The sequence below is a fragment of the Camelus bactrianus genome, chromosome 3 (genome assembly GCF_048773025.1).
Source record: "Camelus bactrianus isolate YW-2024 breed Bactrian camel chromosome 3, ASM4877302v1, whole genome shotgun sequence".
Lineage (NCBI taxonomy): Eukaryota > Metazoa > Chordata > Mammalia > Artiodactyla > Camelidae > Camelus > Camelus bactrianus.
The window spans coordinates 89531004-89553260 of NC_133541.1; the positions used below are offsets into that span (position 1 = coordinate 89531004).

The window sequence follows — 22257 nt, forward strand, 5'->3', positions numbered from 1 at the left end:
AGCTGAGAGGGTTCATCTTGTAGAGGGTGAAATATCCAAACCATCCCTAGAGTAAACCGATGGTAACACAGAAGCGAACCCAGAGTCAGTGCTTGCTTTTCTCTTAAAATATTCCTGCAGTAAGCTGTGCAAAGACTAGCAGCTTACATTGAAAGTAACTCACAAAGTCCCAGAATTACTGTGCTCTGCAGATTTACTGCATACTCTGGTGCCGTTGCAGACACAAGATAAATGCTGGGTTAGAAATTCTGTCTGGTGAAGCAGATAAAATGATAACTTCTCTACACAGATTTGTCTTCAGAATGAAAATGGCCACGCCATGAATGCCCAACTTGGTTGTGAGAAGTATTGCCACAAGATGGGGTTCTCATCATCAGAATTCATTCTAGGTACTTTATTGCCAGCTAAAAAGGTTCTAGATCAAATCTAGGTTAAATCACTTTAGTTAGATATTAAGAAACTTTGGCAGTTTTAATACAGAGGTGTATCATATATTTGAGTGAAATTTAGAGTAAAACGCCAGGCCTCGGTTAATACATAGTTGGGTGCCCCGAAATGTGTGGCAGGAGGTTGTTGAGTCTGATTAGCAGTTTTTGGAACGTGAGCTGACCTACAGCCGTTCCCTGAGCATCAGGGAGGCAGAGGTGCTGCACGTGCCGCCTCGTGGCAGTCAGTGCGGCCCGCGGCAGTGGCGGTTCCAGCCGCTTTTCTGGGTGGTTGAACTGTAACAAACGTGAAATCCCACCCACCCCCCCTTAATTTTGTCTTCAGTGGTCTAGTTTCACCACTGTATTTACATACGGATTGATTTTTATTCCCTTGTTCAGCTCTCATCTCAGTGTTTATCACAAAGAAACTTCTGGGTGTTTGTATTTTGTTGAATATTATCTCATCCTGTTCGCTGTTCTTTCCTTCTGGGATTTCTTTCAGACTTAAATTGAACCTGTCCTCTTCCATATGTTCTGGATTTCTGTGTGTGGTATTCTCAGTAACTTCTTTGTATTTATCTCACTAATTATGTTCTTAGCCCTGTCTAATCTGTTTATCCTGCTCATTGAGTTTCTAATTTCATTAACTGTAGTTTCCATTTCTGAAGTGGTGTTTCTTTTTCAAATTTGCCTGTTCTTTTTTTCACTTTTTTTCGTTACTGTTCTCATCTTCCTTTATAAAGTTTATTTTAATCATACCTATTTTATAGTCTCTATTTTCTTGAGTTCAGAGACTATAAAATAGATACGATTAAAATTCATATTTTCTGTCAGCTTCAGAAAAATTAATGGTGGTTTGCTTTGTCATGGGTTTTTAGGATTGTGAATGTGTCTTCAGCCAAGGGCTGTTTGTTTTGAGTGGTCCACGTCCCAGGGTTTTGCTACAGTGTAATTTGGGGGTTTCCTGTGCCAGCCCCCAGGGATGACGTGGTGTAGTGCTCTGGAGTTCTGTCGTCGTTTACTCACCTTGTGGTAGTGAAAATCCACTGGGACGCTTGTAGGGGCTTTTCTCTGGTCCTCGCAGGTAACTTCCACCTGCGGTGCCCCCAGCAGGACTTTGTCTTTGCTCTGGGCCGGCAGGCGGCGTTCTGGTCGTGTGGGGTCGCATGGGATGCTGTGCTTCGTGCGGCGGGCCCTCTCCCTCGTGTGGACCCAGCCGTGTTTCCTGTCCCCACCTCCAGCCCCCGAGGCTTAGCCTTCAGACTTTGAGTTTTTGGTTCCTCTCTGGCATCTGGGCATTTCTTGTCTTTTTAAGCTTGGCTCTATATTAAAACAAAAATTAGTTCTCTGCTATCAATTTTATAGCGAGAGGAAGGGGTTCTCTTGGTCAGTCCTTTTCACCATCTTTCACACATACAGATATGCACATTTATTTGCATTTGTGTATATTTTTAAGAGATATGATTATGCTAAATTATGTTCCTCTGGGTTTCAATTTCTTACCCACCATCCCTTTCCCCAGATCTTAAATTACAAAGAAATATATTTGGATGCCCCTTCTTTTTCCTGGCCAAACCACATGTTTAAAACCAAGTGAGAAATTGAAAAGACTTTAATCCATGCTTCTGGATCACTGGCTTCTAAACAAAATACAGATCTTTTTAGTTCTTCTGCATGAAGTAGCAGCATGGATGTGAATTTTAGGAGGTACCACCAGAGGAGAAGGACTCTTAGGGTTCGAACTTTTGAGTCTGTGGAGCAAAGTTCTAGTATTTCCATGATATTTACCTGTCAAAACCCAGAATTCTGAAATTGGGACTGACTCCTTCCGTTCCCACAAAAGGCACTGAAGGAGGTAGTATTCAGGATTTGGTGTTTCTGCCCTTTGTCTTACCTTAATGAAGGGATATTCAGAACCAAGTTGATGCGAATGAGGAAAACAGGCAAAATATAGTGAAGCTCTCAGAGGTAGCATTTCAAGTGTCAGAGGGAGCGTCACATGAGCACGTGGAGTGGGAAGAAGAGTGAATTAATGCAGACAGCACCGTACTTGAAGGCTGCAGTGCCATTGTGGAGGGTGCGAGTGCGGGCAGGGGACAGTCTGCCCTGGATACAAGCATCGGACCCCCAGTGGGGAGTCACCTCGCTCCCTCCTACCCCTCACTTCCATGGTACATATTTTCCTTCACTTGATCATCACAGTAAATCCTGTCTTCTGCTGATGTTTCTCCAGAGGCCACAATGGACCTTTTACTTTAAGGAGATAGCCTATTTAGTAGTTTAATTATTTATGGCACTAAAACACATGGTCACCCAGGTTTATTATGGGAAGGCTTCTTGCACCAGTCTGAGTTGGAATTCTCAGTTTAAAGGCCAGCCAAGTTAGCTTTTAGAGAAATGCAGCTCTTGTTCCATTCCAGTGGTCTGAATACTTCCTTTGGCTGTGTGTTACTTCCAGCGGGCGCTAGTCTGTGTACCTTAATGATTTCTCTGCATTTTGTATGCCATTTTCTTAAATACTGGTGTTGATTTCTTTGATTTCAAATAGAATCCTCACTTGCCTTTTAAGCCTTCTTTCATGACCCACTTGGCCCACAGTTCTGTGCCCTAATCCTTGCCATGAGCATCTGCCAGCCTTCTGAATTTCTCCGTGCACCCAGCTTGGGGCAGACCTCCCCGTACAACTGTGTGGAGGTACCACCCCTAGTGTTTGTTTTCCTTCAGTGTTTTGTGACTCAGTTTGGGTAATTGTCTTCCAACTGTCTGGTTTGATCTGTTGACTACACGTGGGTGTTTCCACAGTCCCCTTCTGTATAATCCTGTGTCCTATGATGGACATTAGCTGCGAGTGCTAGCTAAGTGTCCACTGTGTGATCACAACAGAAGGACACGGCTCCAGCTGGCAGGGCTCAGCTCCGACAGAAGCAGGCTTTCTAGCTTAGTGGCTGAGAGTGATCTTCAAGGACTTGTTCGTTGTCTAGTTTCCCAGACTCTGAGTCCCAGGTTCCTGATTCTTTCATCCTTCGTTTCTTCCTCTCTCAACATGGGATCCTGGGAGTCTCCCAGCTCACACATCCCCCTTTCACGAGCACTGCTTTTGGACTTAGACTCTGGCAGCCGTTCTCTTCCTTCCTTTCCGGACCCAGCCTTCCTCTTGGCTGCAAGCTCCCCACTCCTTCGTGAGGCTGCCTTCCCACAAGTGGCAAGAGATCTGAACCCAGGCTCTTTCTAGGGTCAAAATCTTCCTCTGAACCATTTTCCCAGGTGCCCATTTCTCTGAAGTTTTTGCCCTGGTAAGAAAAGAACTGTTAGGAAATTTGAACGTTGGGGGAAAAAAGCTGAAAACATTCATTGAGTGGCTGCTGCATAGTCATTATTATACATCGTGAAAGAAATAGTGGGCCTGGACAGAACTCAGAGATGTGGCTACGGGGTCCCCAGGAATAGTGCTTATGTTTGCAAATCTGGTCGGCAGCCTTTTGTGGAGAAGGAAGGGTTTGGGCATCAGAGGGGAAAGCTTTGGGTAACTCAGGGTGGTCGTATCAGAAACTCCTAGAGGAGCCTGAAGCAGCACCCTTGGCTGTGTCATGCATCTGGGGAACTTGGGACCCAACTAAGAGAAGTGGGCAGGGGCAGGGTTCCAGATGTGCAGTGCTGTCTTGATGTCTCTTCCTTGCACATGGAATAGCCTCATTCTCATGGAGGAGGAGGAAAAGCAACATAAGATCCATAAAGAAGAAGAAGGAGGCAGAGAGAAAGGAACAGACGGGGTTCATACAGCCAGGTGCTCTGTGCAGGGTCGTCACACCAAACGTTACCTTACTTAAAGCTCGCAGTACCACCCTGGGTAAGGGGTGTTATCCTTGTTTTACAGCGGGGGTAACCTGCCCAGAGGTTAAGTCGTTTATTCACTCCTTCATTCCTTCAGCAGCTGCTCCCTGGGGGATTGAGTTCTGCCAGGCACTGCCCTAGCACGCAGACAGAATACCACGATGAGACATGTGGTGGTTTTCTTGGGAGCTCGGTCTATCACACAGGCCACCTTCTTGACCACTGTGCCCCTTCTCCTTCCCCGGGCGGCTGGTAGAAAAGAACGTGCATAATTCGTGTGCCAGTGGGAACCGTGCTCTTCCTCGTCAACGATGAATGGGAATGCTTCCCACTGTCAGATCACCCCCAATCCCTATTTTAAATCTCTGTTTCTAATGTTCTTTAGACCAATGGCAGTTGTCATTAATGTTACTGGCATGTTGCAGTTTAGAAAATGCTTTCGTGTGGATGAGCTGATGCCTGGGTCAGGAGCAGGGAGGGATTCTGCTTTCTTTCCAGAGCCTGCAGTCTCGCTGCGTGTTCCTGTCTCCCTGTGCCCTCAGACAGAACAGCGCACCACAGCCTGGGTGGCCCGCCCTTTCCTGAGCTGGTTGCGTGTCAGGATGCATTTGTCCTGATGTGAAGCCTCCTGTGGGGTCACCGTAAGGTAAGGTAAGCTAAGCTAAGCAGAGGTGGTGGAGGACTCAGCAAGTAGTTGAAAGCCGGTGGGGCCTTAGTGAAGCAATGAGTTAGTCATGGATCTGGGAATTGTTGAAAAGGGCCCAGAGAGTTGTCACGTCCGCCCCACTTATCCTAGTGGGCAGTGGGGGGCTATGAGTGACAGGAATTACTGGAACTGGTGACTCAGCTCTGATTACAAAGGATATAAGAAAAAAATTTTAATGTTGGAGAACTGTTCTTTAAAACATGCCAAGTGTAGTCATGGATCTGTCCCAAATTTGTACTTTCCCACATGGATGGACCTTCTCCACAGACAGGCTGGAAATAGAAGAAAGAACTGCATTGTTTCTGCCTTTAAACTAGCTCTGTGACTGGGAAACCCCTGAGAGGAGCAGCAGTAGTGACACTAAGATGCGTCACTTAACAGTGGGAGCCTGGAAAGCTAATATTCCTGCTTCTCAGTTTCCTTATCTGTAAACTGAGACTAAAAAAAAACTATTACTAGAGAGCTGATGGGAGAGTTAAAGTAGAGCACATAGAAAGGACATACCAATACAATAGGTTGAAATAAATAAATAGGAATTTAAAACTAATGATTTAATGATTATTTCAACATTTTTGATTAGGGGAACTGGGAAGTAAGGTGAGGCTTTAAGGTGAGGGGCAGGTTGTTCACTGCTGTTAGTGTGCAGAAGTCTATAAGGGAAGGCAATGTTGTTCAGAGCTAACACTTCTGGTCAGTTGAGTCGTTCAGCAGGGAGAGCCATTGGGCATACCAGAAGCACCATGCTTTACTTTTTTCAGGAATAAATACTAACTTCACACTTGTTCATTACTTACCAAGTGCCACGCTGTGTATGAGGCACCGACAGATAGAATGCTGAGTGAAAGGCAGTCTTGTGCTGACCCTGATGGAGCTGACAGGCCAGTGTGGGTCTCAGTGAAATGAGCACACGAAGATGGAAAACTACAGCTGTGGTAAGGTCGCTTCTAGGAGGAAGGCATCACACACAGAGGTCTCCTGTAAGAGACCACGGGCAGCTGGTCTCCCATACGAGGCGGCAGGAAAGAGGCACTTGTGAGCTCTGGTTTTGAACAACGTGGGCGAAGGTACGAATGTGGCCAGCCTGTCACAGACTGAAGATGACAGTGACTGTCAAGGTGCCCCACGTGCTCAGGGCTCAAATGGGAAGTAGAGAGGTTTTCTGGACTGTGTTTGGCTATCACTTCCCAGTTCTCCTTTGAGACCCAGACGCTGAGAAAATCTTTTGGCTCATGCCGGCTGGCCATCCTCCCTACCAGCGCTCCCGGTGCACAGGGCCTGCACGTGGCCGAATCCCAGCTGACCTCACCCAGACGCTGAACACAGACTTGCTGTGCTTGCTTGATCCATGGAACTGAGATGACAGGACCTCGCTTGTCCTTGATCTGATGGCTCTAGGTTGAGTTTAGATTTTCATTCAAGTAAATTATTCAAGCCTTCAGCTGGAAAGGGAATTGATGTGTCACCGGGCAAAGCCTCTGGCATGTTAGCTAAAGCAGCACATGGCCAACCAGGGTGGACTGCCTGCTCCTCCCCGCCCAGGTGCGAGAAGAAGTAACTGTGGGTCTCTGGCAGTTCTTTCTCAAAATGCTTGATGAAGGTTGGGAAACACTGAATTATGAAATAAAGGAAGGCAGTTGGGGTATTTGTGTCATCTTTGGCACTGGAATCCTGAATTACAGTAATGAGCTCAGCCCTGTAATGGTGGATCATAGGGTGTCTTGCTTTCTTAAGCAATTTTTTCTTTCAGTGTGTTCTCATCAACACCCTTGGGAGGCAACAGCTGACCTGAAGGGAATGACTTTGGATGGTTATAACTGGGAAACAATTGAACACCCAGCCATACTGTCTTCAGGGGAAATGAGGAAGCCGACAGGAAGGCCATTATTTGAAGAGGCTTATTCCAAGAAGAGGTGGGAGGAACGAGAAATGTAAACATGTCTGCGTCCCATTCATTGACTTATATCATAAGCATACTGTCCCCTTCTGAGGGCTTATGACCCCGTTCCAGGCACTTCTTCCCTGAGTGATGCTGAACTCGTGTGGTCAGGGGAGAGGGAGGAAGAGGTTTCAGATGATGTAGCCTTGGGGCACGCAGATAGTGACAATGGAAAGAGCTGGCCTGTCCCAGGATTCCTTTAATGCTGTGTGTGTGTGTGTGAGAGAGAGAGAGAAAGAGAGACAGGGTTTTTTTAATGTGCACACATGCACACACGTTTGTGTCTGGGAGGGGGTGGGTATTTTAAACTGGTTAAGTTTTCCTCTAGGAGAAGAACTCCAGTTTTGGTCCTCTGTCTAGATGTTCATTCATTTTGGACCACAGTGGGATTCAATTCAACAGTTTCCTCCCTATTTTGTCCTCTGGGTGGCAAGTCTCTCTCATGCCCTAGGGGCCAGGAGGCTGGGATAGATCAAGAGGCTGTGTCCTCGCAGGGGCCTCTCTGCCTGCAGGGACACTTGGCCACCGCTCCTGAACAGTAGGGAAAGGGAGGACTTTAACATCCGCCCGGGAAGCCTGACGGAGGTCGGGGCAGACCTGCCTGCCCTCGCGGATGCTCCTGGCCCTCGGGGCACTGGGTGCAGCTGGTACTGATCTGCAGACGCACGGAGAATGAGATCATGAAGATCACCCCTCTAACTACCAAGCCCTCTGCCGCCTCCAGACCACGCCGCGCGCGCTGGGCTGCCGGGCGCTTGCCTTCTGTCTCCAGGGTGCGGAGGCCTCATTGCAGGCCTGGCAGGTGAGGGAAGCCTCGCTGACGCCCTCCAGTCTCAGCTGGGCGTGAGGTTTTTTTAATTGGATGCGCCGAGGCCGCTCCGCCTTATATCCGTGATGGAAAGCATCGTTCTGGGAACTGGAACTCAAGGTTTCTCTGACTTTCCCCTCCCCTCCCCTCCGCTCTGGGCATCTCCAGCCCGCTGTCCTCCCCTACTGTCTGATGGGGTTTCACTCCAGCGCGGCAAACAGCTAACTATTTGACCTTGGCGTATATAACCTCGCTAAGGAAAATGACCCACCTTGACCCTCCAGCCTCTGATTCGAGCCCATCCTTAGTTCTTGTGTTTATCTGGAACCTCTCCTATGGGGTCAGCTACAGCCCACCCTGCCTCAGCTCCCTGGTCCCCGCAGAGCGGTGAGTCCTTTTAGAGAGTGTCAGGCAGCGGTGCCACTTTTTTTTTTTTTTTAATAACTTTACAATGGAAAAGTTTAGACATATATAAAATGGAGAGACTAGCATAGTGAACCCCTTGTACGTACACCATCACCCAGCTTCAATGTGGTCCGTACACCCTCCCCCTCCAACCCCTGTCTTGTCTCCCATACTCCCTCCTGCTCTGCCAGCCCCTGGAATCCCAGATGTTGCACAACTGCTTCATCAGCCCTTTCAGAATGTAACTTGAGAGACAGGACTTTTTATTCTGTTATCATACCTAAAACAAATAATTCATTAATATGGTCAGGTATCCAGTGTTCACAGTTCCCTGATAGTCTCATGATTTTTTTTTTTCTTTTTTTACCTTTGGTTTTTCTGTATCAGGATCCAAACAAGGTCCACGTGTTACATTTGTTGATGCGTTTTAAAAAGTCTTCTAAATGAATTATCCACCCCAAAGTGTCAATAGTGCTGCTGCCAGAAACCGTGCTGTTGGTGTCATTTAACAATCTATCCATCCCTCTAACTCCTGTGAACTAGGAAGCAGCAGTGCCTGACCCCATACATGTTCAGTTTTTTGCAGGAATGTCTCCAGTGTTTCTGTGTACTTCCTGTGGCTTCTTGTCAGGAGGTACACAGTGTCAGCTCCGCTCTTTCTTGTGATGTTAAGATCGATCTGGGTGTAGGCGTTGAGGGTCGACTCTTCTATTATAAAGTTCCCCATCAGCTAATTGTTTTAGCATCCTCTAATGATCATTAGGCACATCGATGATTCCATTTAGATTCTATCATTATTTCCACACTTTTTAGGTGCAAGTCTTCTCTAAAGAACTTTCTTTCATCAATTACATCCCAAGGTAGAGTGCACACAAGACACTTTCTAAAAAGCAGTTATTGGAATGATGATTTGGTTTTTCAGCATATTCCAAAGGTGACCAGTGAGGGTTTTTTTTTTTTTTGTATCATTATAAACTCATGAATTTTAACATAGATGGTGGTAAAAATTCAGTGCAGCCCTTGCTCTCCATGATACTCATATTGTTCCATCTTAGGCTAGTGGGAGCCTTTTTTTTTTTTTTTTTTACATTTTTTTATTGAGTTACAGTCATTTTACAATGTTATGTCAGATTCCAGTGTAGAGCACACTTTTTCAGTTATACATGAACATATATATATATGTGTGTATATATATATATATATATATATATATATATATATATATATACACATTGTCACTTTTTTTTCTCTGTGAGCTACCACAAGATCTTGTATATATTTCCCTGTGCTATACAGTATAATCTTGTTTATTCTGCATATGCCTGTCAGTATATACAAATTTTAAAATCCCAGTCTGTCCCTTCCCACTCTCCACCCCCATGGCAACCACAAGTTTGTATTCTATGTCTGTGAGTCTGTTTCTGTTTTGTATTTATGTTTTTTTTTTTTTTTTAGATTCCACATATGAGCAATCTCATACAGTATTTTTTTTTCTTTTTCTGGCTTACTTCACTTAGAATGACATTCTCCAACGTTGCTGCAAATAGCATTACGTTGTTGCTGCAAATGGCATTACATTGTCATTTTTATGGCTGAATAGTATTCCATTGTATAAATATAACACATCTTCTTTATCCAGTCATCTGTTGATGGACATTTAGGCAGTTTCCATGTCATAGTGCTGCTATGAACATTGAGGTGCAGGTGTCTTTGAAGTAGGGTTCCTTCTGGATATATGCCCAGGAGTGGGATTCCTGGGTCATATGGTAAGTCTATTTCTAGTCTTTTGAGGACTCTCCATACTGTTTTCCACAGTGGCTGCACCAAACTGCATTCTAGTGGGAGCCTATTTGGACTGGATCCTGTGTCCTCTGGACACGACCACGGGAGTCCACCTCATTTTCTGGTAGACAAGGTGCTCCAGGTTCACCTTGCATTTCCCTGCCCCTGACCTAGACCCAGACATTTCTTCAAGGAGACCTGATTCTTTTTCATAGGAAACGGTATTTAGTCGGAGACCACAACCGGGTGTGACCAGTTTTTGAAGACTGTGTAGATAACAGTGAGCCTGTACGGGATATATATACACACAGAGGGGGCCCCAGTCATGCACAAGGAGGTGATTGATGGCCACTGACTTTTTCGCCAGGTGCATTAAACAAACTAAATCCCACCTGAACTCCCTTAAGTGCATGTTTGCAAGTCCCTTAACCTTTGCATACACTGCCTGAGTTGAATTCCTCCGCCTCTGGGATGAAGCAAATTTACTCACAACCGATAGATTCTTTTCTCTCACCTTGCCTGCTAGCACTGGCTTCTGAGAGGGGAGGTTCAGGCCGAGGCCACATAAAGATTCTGCCCTGCTCCATAGCCTGTTGATTCAGAGCTGCCCACTCATTCCAGAATGGTGCATGCCTTTGGGGAGGTTCTCACACACACACCTTCTAACTCAGGATTGCTAATTTTGTTGTAAGATGTTGCCCATGAGGCCTGGGTCCTGTGCCCTCACACAGACTGCAGACTAGATCTACTAATACCCAGATGATGGTGTCTTAGATCGCTTCCCCTAGACTCCCCTTAACCATCTCCAGGGTCCGGGGCTGGGTTGCCCATAGCCCCTCACTGCTGAGAGGCCCGGTAGAGGGTAAGCTCCAAGTGGTGTCCCGTGGGTGTCACCCAGCCATCTGGCTCCCTCAGCTGCTGAGTGGGAGACATCAAAGATGGTTGGCCCTGCATTTACTAGGCATGGACAGGTATGAGGGAGGTAAATGATGGAGAAAAGCCAGTGACATTTTTGAGCTCTGTAGGAGTACTTCCATGTGTGTTAGGAAAGTCATTTGCAAATTTCCACAAAGCCAGTCTGAGCTTCCTGTTTAAAGGGCAGGAAACATAGTTCTAGTTGTTATGCTGTAAAAGTAATGCCCCTTGGCCATTGTAGGGGGCATCCTCATTGCTGGCTTGCCCGCTGCCTCCCTGGCCTTGAGGGGCCTCCACACAGGTCTGGGATGGGTGTTCCGCACAGTCTCCCTCCCGTCTGCTCTCAGACATTTCTCCCACAAATCTCCAGATAGATTAAAAAAAAAAAATCCTCACGTCAGCAGCCTTTAAGCCTTATCTGAGAACAAAATGTGGTTCTGGGTTGAAAGACACAGAGGCCTCCCTGCTGTGAACTGGGAGGAGACGGGGAGGGGAGGGAGACGAGTGGTCGGTTGTTTTCATACAGGACAGGCCCACGCAACACAGATCTGCCAAGCACTTCATTGCCCTTTACAAACCCAGGGTCCCCAAGAGCCAGGGAGCTAGATGAGTTTACACAGAATTTTAGAATTAAAAACGAACCTAAGAAGCTTCAACACTAATTTTCCTATGAGTGAAATCTGACTGGCCCCAATCCTCACCATACGAAGCAGAAGTAAAGTGGTTGGATGGGGCTGGGGCACCAGAGCCAAGGTTACAGGGCTCTTCCCATACTCAGTCCCCTGCAGCAACTCAGGGCTCCAAGAAGGGCTTTTTGAGAAGTGCTGATGGCAGATTCTATGGCAAACTTCCCCTGAGTCTTGGCCCCCTTCACTTCCCCACCCCTACAATCAACCCTGGATATGAGAGGGGAAAAAAAAGCAACTCTTGGGCTGCAGAAGGTGTGGGAGGAAGAGGGATGGGTGGGAGGAGGGGCAAACCTGAGGGACAGAGTTGAGGAGGTGTGTCCTTGCTCTCTCCTGATAGTACCTTTGGATCACCGCCTGCTTCATCACATCCCAGAAAACAGAAGAGCGGTGCCAGCAGGTCAGTGGGGGTACCGCTAGGGCTGCGTTCACCCACACTCAGGTAGGTGCATTAATATATGTGCAGGCAGATACGCCAGCCGCACAGTTTCCCCCTCTAGCCCTCTGTGTTTCAAAGGAAAGCTGATTGCAATCCAGGCGGATGGGACTTAGAAAATGTGATGAGGATAGAGTGAGGATGATCCCTGAGGGGCCGAGTCACTTGCTGAGGTGTGGCAAGTGGAGAGTGAGTCCAAATTGGCAGCACCTAGATGTGTCTCCTCCCCAGGTGTGTGGCCCACCCTCTCTGCTGACCCACTGGGGATTGAGTTACCCCCCATTGTGAGTACATAACTGGCCAAGGGAGTCGAGATCCCCAAGAGAATATGAGATCACAGGGGAAAAAAAGTGAAACATGAGGTAAGATGGTAGAATTAAGACCCAACATAATAGTACAACAAATGTAAATGGATTAAACTGAACAAAGAGATTTTCAGATTGAATTTTAAAGAGAATATTTAGCAATGAGCTGTCTGTCTACAGGAGTCATAAAAGGATACAAAAGTGTTTAACATTAATTCAGACAAAGAATTTTAAAACATCAAGTGGATAAGCAGAATATTATATTTTGGTAAGAGAAACAACATATCAAGAGATATAATGATAAAGATTTATTTATGTTGCCTCAGACACATAAAGCCGCTACCAGTAAGGCTAAAGGGAGAGAAAAAAATAAATCGTCATCAGAAATTGTATACTCCCTCAGAAACTGACAGATCAAACATGAAAAAAAGCAAAAGATAGGAAGATATGAACTACACAATTGATAAGCTGTAGCTTATTTATTCATACATGCATATATGTATATATACTTGTAAAAATCAACCCTGTATTAAACCACACAAAGTGCCATAATTTCAAAGAATCAAATCAAGGCCATAGTTCTTTGACCATAAAGTAATAATCACAAATATGAAACAAGAGAATAACACTCGCCAGCCCTGCTCATTTGCTAAAAGTTAAATAACTCACTATGAAATGACTCTCGGATTAAAGAAAGGAGCATAAGGGAAATTAAAAGTACTTAGACCTAAAATTTAAACATTAAAATTTTCAAAAATTGTGGGAGATGAAGAAATGCTTAGAGGAAAATGTATAGCTTTAAATCATTCATCCAAAAACAAAGGCTGAAATAAGAGAGATTTTTAGAAAAAAACAAACCGGGAAAGCAGTAAGAAGGATAAGGCTAAAAATCAAAGAAAACAGGACAAAAGAGGATGAAAGAAAGAAAGAGAAGATGAAAGTTCTAACTTTTTTCAGAAAGGCTAAAGAAGTACATTAATTCAGGTTGGTTAGACAAAAGAATAAAAGGATGAAAATAAAGCACCAAAGAATAAGGGAATGAAGGTGAGAAACAGCCATTGGCTGCTCCAGAGCCTGGCGGGGACCTGCCACGGGGTGTCAGCACCCGAGGACGGTGACAGGGACATCTACCCCGGGGAGGGCATGGCTGTAGAGGCGAGAGATTGGTTACTGGCAGAGCGGCTGATTAAGTAGGTGAATAAGGACAATGAAAACAGGATTCTCACGGTAGGAAAGGGAGCTGTAAATATGGAAATGGAAAAAACTAGATTGAACTCTGATACTGGACTGCAAATGGTAGTGTTGGTGCGAACTCTTAGTTTCTAACAGATGCAGAGTGAGATATAGAAAATATTAGGTAAGGTTTATCCAGGACTGAAAGGATGGTTCAACGATAGTGTTACTATTGTGGATTTTATAGAGTAGAAAGTCACACAAACTGCTCAATGGTATATTGTTAATCATATTTAATTATTATTGCTAATTCAATGTTATTTAAAATAATGATGTAAAAACTCACTGAGTACTAGAAATAGGAAGGAAACAGAATAAGCTCAAAAAGTTATGTAAGGAAAATGTATAGCAAATAGCAATGGTGGAGACACTGGGAACAGTCTTTCAGACTGGGAAACCAGCACACCCACCTGCAATGGACAGTCCTGGTGGGCCTGGCCACTGCACTAAGACAGGAATGAGCCGGCTTAGAAGGGGATCAACTGACTGCGAGAACCAAAATACAGAGTTCAGCAAAGGATGGCAAGAGTTCCTCTACACCACCACTAACCAACTAGAAAATAGAACAGAAAATCATTTATTTCACAATAGCAACACAACTATAAATTATTTATAAATTAACAAAGGATGCACAAGAATTTCACTGGTAACTATCAAGGTTCTGTTTCAAGATACAAAGAACAGCTGAATAAATGGTGTTACGCTATGATCGTTAATATGGGATTGGCTAAAAATTGTAAAGACATTCATTTTCATGAAATTAATGTATAAATTCACTACAGTTACAATCAAAATTCCATCAAGGCTTTTAAAATGACTTAACAAAACTATTCTAAAGTTTATACACGAGAATAAAAAGTTTGTCCACAAATAACTAAGTCAATTTTGAAAAATGGTAGAGTGAAGGGGGTTGGGGAGGAGTTGCTTACTCCACTGGATAATGAGGCATGTCATGAAGCCATAGTAAGAAAAACAGGTAACACAGGGAACAGACAAGTGGGTTGAAGCCATGATCATGATTATATGGAACTGGATATGGCTCCAGGTGGCACCACAAGTGAATGAAGAAAGGAGAGATTGCTTATTAGATAGCGATGGCACACAGCCTTCCTTGGGGAGATAAAGTTGGATCCTTATATAGTCTGCAGAGGTGAACTCCAGATAGACTGAATGCCTAAAGGTGATACATAAAACCATAAAGCTAAAGGAAGAAAATATGGGAGACTATCTTTGTGACTTTGGAATGAGAAAGGACTGCAAAAATGTAAATAAGATGACCCCAGTACAAAACACATGGGAAAAAAAATACCAGTTTCCACTATGTCAAAGTTAAGAATTTCAGTTCAACAAAGTATACATAGGCGAAATTAAGAGAAAGTTGAACATACAGCACATCAGCACATCAACCTGACAAGGGAGACGAAAAAGGAAAAGATGGCCAAGCCACTACAAAAAATAGAGACGTGTAAATGTGAACAGATATAAGCAATAAGACTTAGGTTTATATTGTCAAACTGGCTGAAAATGAACAAATAAATACTAGTGTGGTAGAAGCTGAGCGGCATAAGAGCACAGTGGTTAAGAGCATGAACTCCAGAGCCTGGGTCTGAATTCCAGCTCTCCCCCTTACTAGCTGTTTCCTTGGGCAAATAACCCCTCTGGTTAAGCTTCTCCATCTGTAATAAGGGTCTGATAGCTAACCCCAAGGATGGCCCCAAATAATTCTGTCCTTCCCTGCATGTGCAAGGAGCTGCTTCCTCCAAGAGGAGAGACCTGTGACTGCTTCCAGCAATAGGATTAGAGGAAGTAAAGCTGCAGGACTTCCAAGCTCAGGCAGGAAGCGGGACAGAGGCGTCTTCCTTCTTGGCGTCCTGAGCCCTGTCTCGGGAAGGACAGGGGCCCATAAGCTGAGATGCCATGTGGAGAGAAAGGCCACAGGAGAAGCACTGGGCCATCTGACTGAAACACCCAAGTGTGACCAGAAGGGGGACTGCCTACAGGTGCCCAGCTGAGCCCTAGCCAACCTGTGGAACAGTGAGGTGCAACAGAATGGGTTTTTTTGTTTGTTTGAGATCACTGTATTTGGGGGTAATGTGTTAGGTAACAGTGGATGAGGTCGCTATAAGGATTAAAAGGGGGTGATTTTCAAAGTGCTGAATAGTGCATGGCTTGAGGGACATGCTTGGTCCTGTCCACACATTTGTGGAATAAAACAAGAGGGACCTGTATAGGCTGCTGGTGATAGAAATTGTGTCATGGACTAAAATATATGATTAACTCAGTTCTTTGCACCTGGTGCCCACAAATAAGATAAAACCTCTGAGAAGTCCATTTACTCATTTCCTTGATGGGGTAACTATGGCCCCAGTAGGTGAAAAGTGTGTCCAGAAAGGAGAGTTTCTCAGAACGAAGCAGAGCTCCCTGAGCCCATCTCCTGCTGTCTTTGTGCACGGAATTCAGAGCCTCTAAGAAGGCACTAGATATATGAGCCCAGTGACTCACGAGTCCCTCATTTCTGGGAACACAGACAGCTGAGGGGCTATATTTGTTTTCCTCGGCAGTACCAGATCCAGAACTAGCACATTTTTTTATCTGTGATGAATTCTCAATTAGCCCTAGGCTCCAGTATCAGGAAATGCAAAATAATTGAAATTCACATGTAATTCAAAAATCTCAATCAAGTCAGTAATTTCAACCTCCAGAAAGATCTCTCACAGTTCTTTTTACTTCCAAACACAGTGTGCTCAATAACTATGTGTTGATTATTTAAAATTAATCCCTCTTCTTTTTGAAGAGAGATTTTGAAATTTAAAACTTTATGGTCCTTCAAATCATTGATCAAAGTTGTTTGTCAAAACTCAGGCAATCACCCAGATGTTAGAAACAGTGAGCAACAGGGGAGGAAAGGGCACCACCGTTCATTCATGAACTGCCTACTGAGAGCTGAGCCTTACCAACCTTACAAGGACTGTCCAAGGTAGGTCTTATCCCTGTTTTACAGAGGCAGAAACTGAGGCTTACATGGGTGGGGTCACTAGTGCACAGCTGCAGCTGGGACGCTGCAGGGCTAGAGTCAAACCAAGGTAGCCTGACTCACAGCTGGTTCTCTCCCACTCTGTCCCAACAGGAAGCCAGGGAAAGGCAGCAGTTCCCAAGGCCAACTCTAAGACACTGAGACTTTTGTAAGGTCAGGGAAGGTGGATGGTGGGGCATAACAGACCGTGTATTTCTGCAAAGCTGACCCTTTTTGGAGAGGGTCTGCAGTTGTCCGTGCATTGCTATCTAGAGCTGGTTTCTCATGACTACAGCCTTTGAGGCACAAAGCCTCTGGCTGGCCACTTGCGAGATGGTTCACATTCTTGGCGGGAGGGACAGCGTCCAGCCAGGTCCATCCTCGTCCCAATCTCTCGACCTAAAATAATCCTGAACCCTGTCCCCACCTGCTGGCCCACTTCCCATCCCACTTAAAGCTTCAGGATCACGACCTATAATTCTTATCCTGCACTAGGGCTGCCAGCTCCGCAGCTGATGTACAGGTAGCCAGGATGGTGCCAAGAGGGAAACAGAGAGGACTGGGGAGGAAGGGGCACTTCCAGCTGCTGCTGGCCCCAGTGCAAGCAGCCAGGCCATTGTTTCACTTCCAGTTTCTCCTTTGGCTTCTCCGTGTTCCTAGGTGAGTTACTTTCCCTGACAATGAACTGACTGGCTGTACCGCCCATCTGCACGTGGCAGTTCCGGACACATGGGGCACGGGGAGGGAGACCTGGACACGAAAGACAAAGACCTGGAGCTTTCAAGTCATGCCATTTATTTTCCCTTAGGTGGGTTGTATAGCCCTCCTGGGCTTCTGCTCAGTTCTCTGAGGAGCTGGAGAATTTGTAGGAATGCTCCATGTTCCTGTCCTTCCCTGGATGAGAACAAGCAGAAACATGCACGTGCGCAGGCGAGAGCGCCCCGGACTTGTTTCTGTCGCTGCTTTCCCCGCTGGCTTCTCTGTGACATGTGTTTGTCTCCATCTGATGTTCTCACGGGAAATGGTCCGGATAGGATATGGCAAGAAGCCTGGAGAGAGGACTGCGTAAGGGGGCGGGAGGGAAGCAGTGAACCAGCAGGATCCTTTGCCTGCCCCTCCTCCTTCCTTTTCCTCTTTCACTCTGGATCTTTCAAAAAGAAGTGAAGGGAGAGAGAGTACAAGGCCAGCAGGGCCTCCGGTCACCCGGTCACCCGGGCAGGGCCTTCGCGCCCACCTTCAGACAGATGCAGCGGGGCTAGGAGATGGGCCAGAGCCTGGGCCGAGGCCCCTGCTACCTCTGCCCCCTTGGCTGGTGCCTTGTGTTATGCTGCAGTTCCCTGGACTCTCCCGCCTTGAACAACAGCCAAGAGGGCATGAAGTGTCCTCCAAGAACTTTCAGAATCCTAGATGGGCCCTGGTGCTGATGGAGATCAGTCTCTCAGAAGGAGAGACTGGGCAGGGCAGCGATGATGCCTCCCTTGGCCAGGGTGACCTGCCCACCACCCCGCAAGCAGCCTACTGCTCGCATGTAGACTCTGCTTAATTTCCCAGGGTGCCTGTATTGGGGAAATAGGCGTGGCCCAGGCACCAACCTGCCCAGCGCAGGAGCCCCTGCAAGCTGCCAGGGACCTGTCTGCCTTTGATATTTTGCTTTATTATATCTTATCTCGTGGACCAAGACAGCAGGAATTCTCTGCAGCCAACCTCAACAGGAAATGATCCTGGGAATCCGCTGCTTCCTTAATTCAGGGAAAAAGCAGGGAGGAGAAAGGGCATGGACTTCTCACAAGTGTTTGCGCCATTCAGTTGAGAGGTGTCACCAGTTAACCTGACAGCTCAGGGACCAAGGCTGGGTGGGCGTCGCTTATCAACTATATTACAGGGCTGCAATTCATAAGCTACCAAGTTGGACTCTTGGCTCTGGAAATTTAATGTGTGACAGCTGCGTGCAGCCAGTGGTGTCCAGCATTTTAAAAAGGTCAATTAAGAAACGGTTGATGGTCGTGCAGTTAATGACAGCCCAGAGGGGTGAGCAGGGCCGAGTAAACAGAAGGGCTGAGGCGTATATTACTGGAATTGAAGTGTCGAAGTGAAGCGTGGTGGGGAGGAAATCTATTGTCACAAGCCATAAAGCACATCTGAGTTTTGCAGCGGAGAGCAGTACAGCTGTTTCCCTCCCCAGGCAGCACGGGGAGTAGTCTGAATGGAGGGCTCGGCAGACAAAGGTGACACCTGCATCGGCTTGATCAATCTGCAGACAAAAATCATTACCCTCCTCACTGCCTGTTCCTTTGCACTTTCCGGAGCATAAGGCAGACGCTGGAGTGATAGTCGCGATATGGGTCACGTTCTAGAAATCCATATTTTGAGCACTCCTCAAAGCTGGGCTCCGCCTTCTCTCCAGGGTGAGTGGGTGGGTGGGTGGAGGGGAGACTGAGTGCTGGCCCGAGCGAGTGCTCTCCTTAGATGACACATCTGTTCTCTGGCTCCAGTGGGCACACAAGTGCAGGGTGCAGTCTAGATCTTTTCCACGGCGATGGATAGAAGAAGGACACGGAGCCCTCAGAAAAAGCCTATTTCAGCCTGTGACAGAATTAGCTCATGGTTGGGGGAAGGCACTGCATGGGGCTCTTTTTCTTGAACATCAGACAAAGGGGTCTTAGACTCCTAGGACAGGCTTTTTTTTTTTGGCCACATCTACCTGTCAAGCTAGAAATTCAACAGAGCAATGGGAATGCTAATTGATATGCAAAACAGGTCCAGGGTTTCCTAGAAATGTCTAATGATCCTCCGAGTCATTGCGAATGCAGAGTTAAGACATACACTAAATGAAATGGGAGTGAGAACACCAACATTTTCCTCCTCCCCCTCTTCAAATCTACTTTGGGCAACTTCACAGGTTTTACGATAAAAAAAAAAAGTATTGCAATCAGTGCAGTTTGTCTTTCACACACTGGATATTTATTATTAGAAAATAGCTTCTATCAGCTGTCAGTACCAAACAGGTTGAAAGGAGCGTGCTTCTCACCATAAGTTTTTTCCCCCTTAATGAAATTTAAATAAACATCTCACTGTGAGGAGAGTTGCTATGCTTTTTTTTTTCCTTTAAAAACTGAATAATTAAATGAAGTTTAGTACAAAACATCCTTCAAATATGACTTGTTCTGCAGTTGTTCTGCTGTCCTCTTGAGTAAGGGACATGGAAAAGACCACTCAAGCTATCAAATGACCCAAAGAATCTACAGTAGAAACTGGGAAGCAACCAACGAGCCCAAACAAAACGCATCCAAACCATGAAACCACTTTTAACACTGGCTTTTCAATTTTGATTATTATCTAAATTTTATATATATATATATATATATATTTGAAATAGTAATAAAAAAGGAAGAATTGCATCTTTAGCAGGACAACCTTCCTCATGTGTTCAAGAGGTGTTGAGAAAATTCCATACAGTATCTGCTAAATAGACATGTTTGGCAGCTTAGCAAATATATGATTGCAGCATCCATCATTTGAAGTCAAACAGCATTTGCGTCCTTCAGGTGGAGTCCGTTGCTCAGGGCGATGGGATAACATGGCTCTGGATGTTCTTCGACCCACGGGCTTGAGGACGGGTTTGGGGATGGCTCAGCGCAGAGCCCCAGTGCAGAAACTTCCAAACCCCAAACAACGAATCAACCAACCAACCACACAGATGTCAAACAATTGTCTCCTTTGAGTTCCTCTTGACAGAGTGGAGGCCCAGCAAGGACTGCTGGTTGGAAGGTATGTTGACAGACTTTGGAATGAGGAGAATCACCCTCTGATTGGTCCGACGCCATTCGTTGTACAATCGACAGTGGTACCTAAAGGACACCTGGGGTTAGGAGAGGAAAAATAAGGGAAGGTTTCAGGTAAGCGGAAGGTAATAATCACTCCAAGCAACAAACGTCATTTAAAACAGCTCCAAACAGCAGCACCGTGGGGCGAGAGCCCCTGGAGAAACTGCCGTAGCAGGAAGTTGAGGGGCTGGGCAACATTCCTTTCTCATCGTCAGATTTCTCTCTGATGTTAAATAGAAGGTTGCTGGGGCTTCATGCACTGCTCTGCAGGTTGGACACTGCACAACTCAAAGGACCCTATTCACACGGACTGTGATAGGAAGGGCACCTTTCCAATTGTGCCATGCACAACCTGCACAACTGTACTTGGTAGTCCCTGTGGTCGATCCCCATTGCCTCCAGCTCCAGCCTTGCATGGCTTCCAGTGGGGGAGCCTCGGCAGGGGCACCAGCTCCCCGATGAGTTCTTCCTGAGCTGCAGCACCTGTGCATACCACAGCTTGGCATCAGAGCCCTGTACGTCACTTCATTTGCTCCTCTCTCTCCCTGAACCAGGAGCATCTTGAGGGCAGGGCTTATGTTATATTCATCTTTGTGTGCCCTGCACCTATCACAGAGTCTGGCACTTAGGAAGTTGCTCAGTTAAGTTTGCTGAGTGAGTGGACGAGTGAATAAAATATCCTGTGCTTTCTAATTGCAACGCTGCTTTAGACTCAGGCCTCACTTACATAATTCACAACAGTACGAGCAGTAGATTCATCATCAGTTGTGACATAACTGTGTCCCCAGATTGCTTGCTTCTTGTGTAAGTATACTGGAACGAGATGCTTACATCTGTGGGTTTTTTCTTTCTTTCTTTCTTTCTTTTTTTTTTTTTTTGAGAACACTGCCACAACTCATTGATGCACTGCCCAGGAAATTCAGAGCTTTAACTTGTGAAGATGTACAAACTGCCTTTAAAAATGGACTGCAGTTCTAGTGCAGCCAGATGACTGGGTGAGTGCTGGGGAGGAAGGTGCCCATGACCTTAGGGTGACAAATTATCCCATAATGGGCTGTTTAACCATCTGACGTGGGTGGGTCACGTTGACCCTAGTACAGGGTCCACACTGGCCTAAGAGTGGGCTGACCCAATGGTTTGAGCTCAGTGTTTCCAGAAGTAGAGGGGAATGCAGGCCCTTGATCAGAAAGGGCTTGTTCATCTTTATGGCAGGATCATGGAATCCAAGGCCACTCACTCAAATTTCTGAGGCTAGAAAGCAGATGCCACAGGCCGAGTGCCAGAGAGATTTGAGTATGAAAACACAAGCTTTTAAACTCACACAGATGTGCTTTTCTCCAAAAGGCTCTGAACATGCCAAAGTGGATCCGAGGTTTTTCCCTTTTCTTTTCTTTTTTTAAGCTTGATTCTCTTGTACCTATTATGTCCTGCTGCTGCTTGGTGATACTCGTGAATGTTAGAGGCAGGCTGGAAAGCGTGCTGCTCAGGGCTGAGCGCAGGGAAGAGGTAGGACACAGACAAGCACTCATGAAGAGCTGTGGCAGTGCGAGAAGTCTGGTATCTGGAAATATTCCAGGAAAGCTGGGTTTGAAATCCAAAGCCCTTGCGCCCGGGATGTTGAAGAGCTGCGCATGCTCGGTTAGTAAGCGGAACCACCACGCAGGGAGCAGCCCACGGGCTCCGGGCAGGCAAACCTGGCTGAAGCCGCGTCCTCCTCTTAGCGGCTCCGTGACTTTGGGAGGGTGGTTTGCCGCCTCCAAGTCTCAGTTTCCTCGTTTGTAAAATGTGAATAATGATGGCAGAGATCATGCACAAAAAGCACTTAGCACAGTCACTGTCACGTGTTAGTGCCGAGTATGGAAAACAAGGTGATTTCATGGCGCTCCTTCCTAGATACTGGGAACTGGGGGGAGAGAAGGGGAGGGAAGACAGGTTGGGCTGTATCCTTT

The 22257-nt window shown here is 46.1% G+C and overlaps 1 protein-coding gene across 2 annotated transcripts in view; it reads right to left on the minus strand.

The window, feature by feature from the left end:
* Nucleotides 1–19417: 19417 nt before the first annotated feature.
* MARCHF3 (membrane associated ring-CH-type finger 3) overlaps nucleotides 19418–22257 on the minus strand; it is a 130181-nt gene continuing 127341 nt past the window's right edge. For both annotated transcript variants that reach the window (XM_045507777.2, XM_010971559.3), the window contains one exon: nucleotides 19418–20343. In XM_045507777.2, coding sequence (XP_045363733.1) covers nucleotides 20185–20343 — 159 coding nt within the window. In that variant the 3' untranslated portion in view covers nucleotides 19418–20184. The remainder of the gene's footprint in view (nucleotides 20344–22257) is intronic.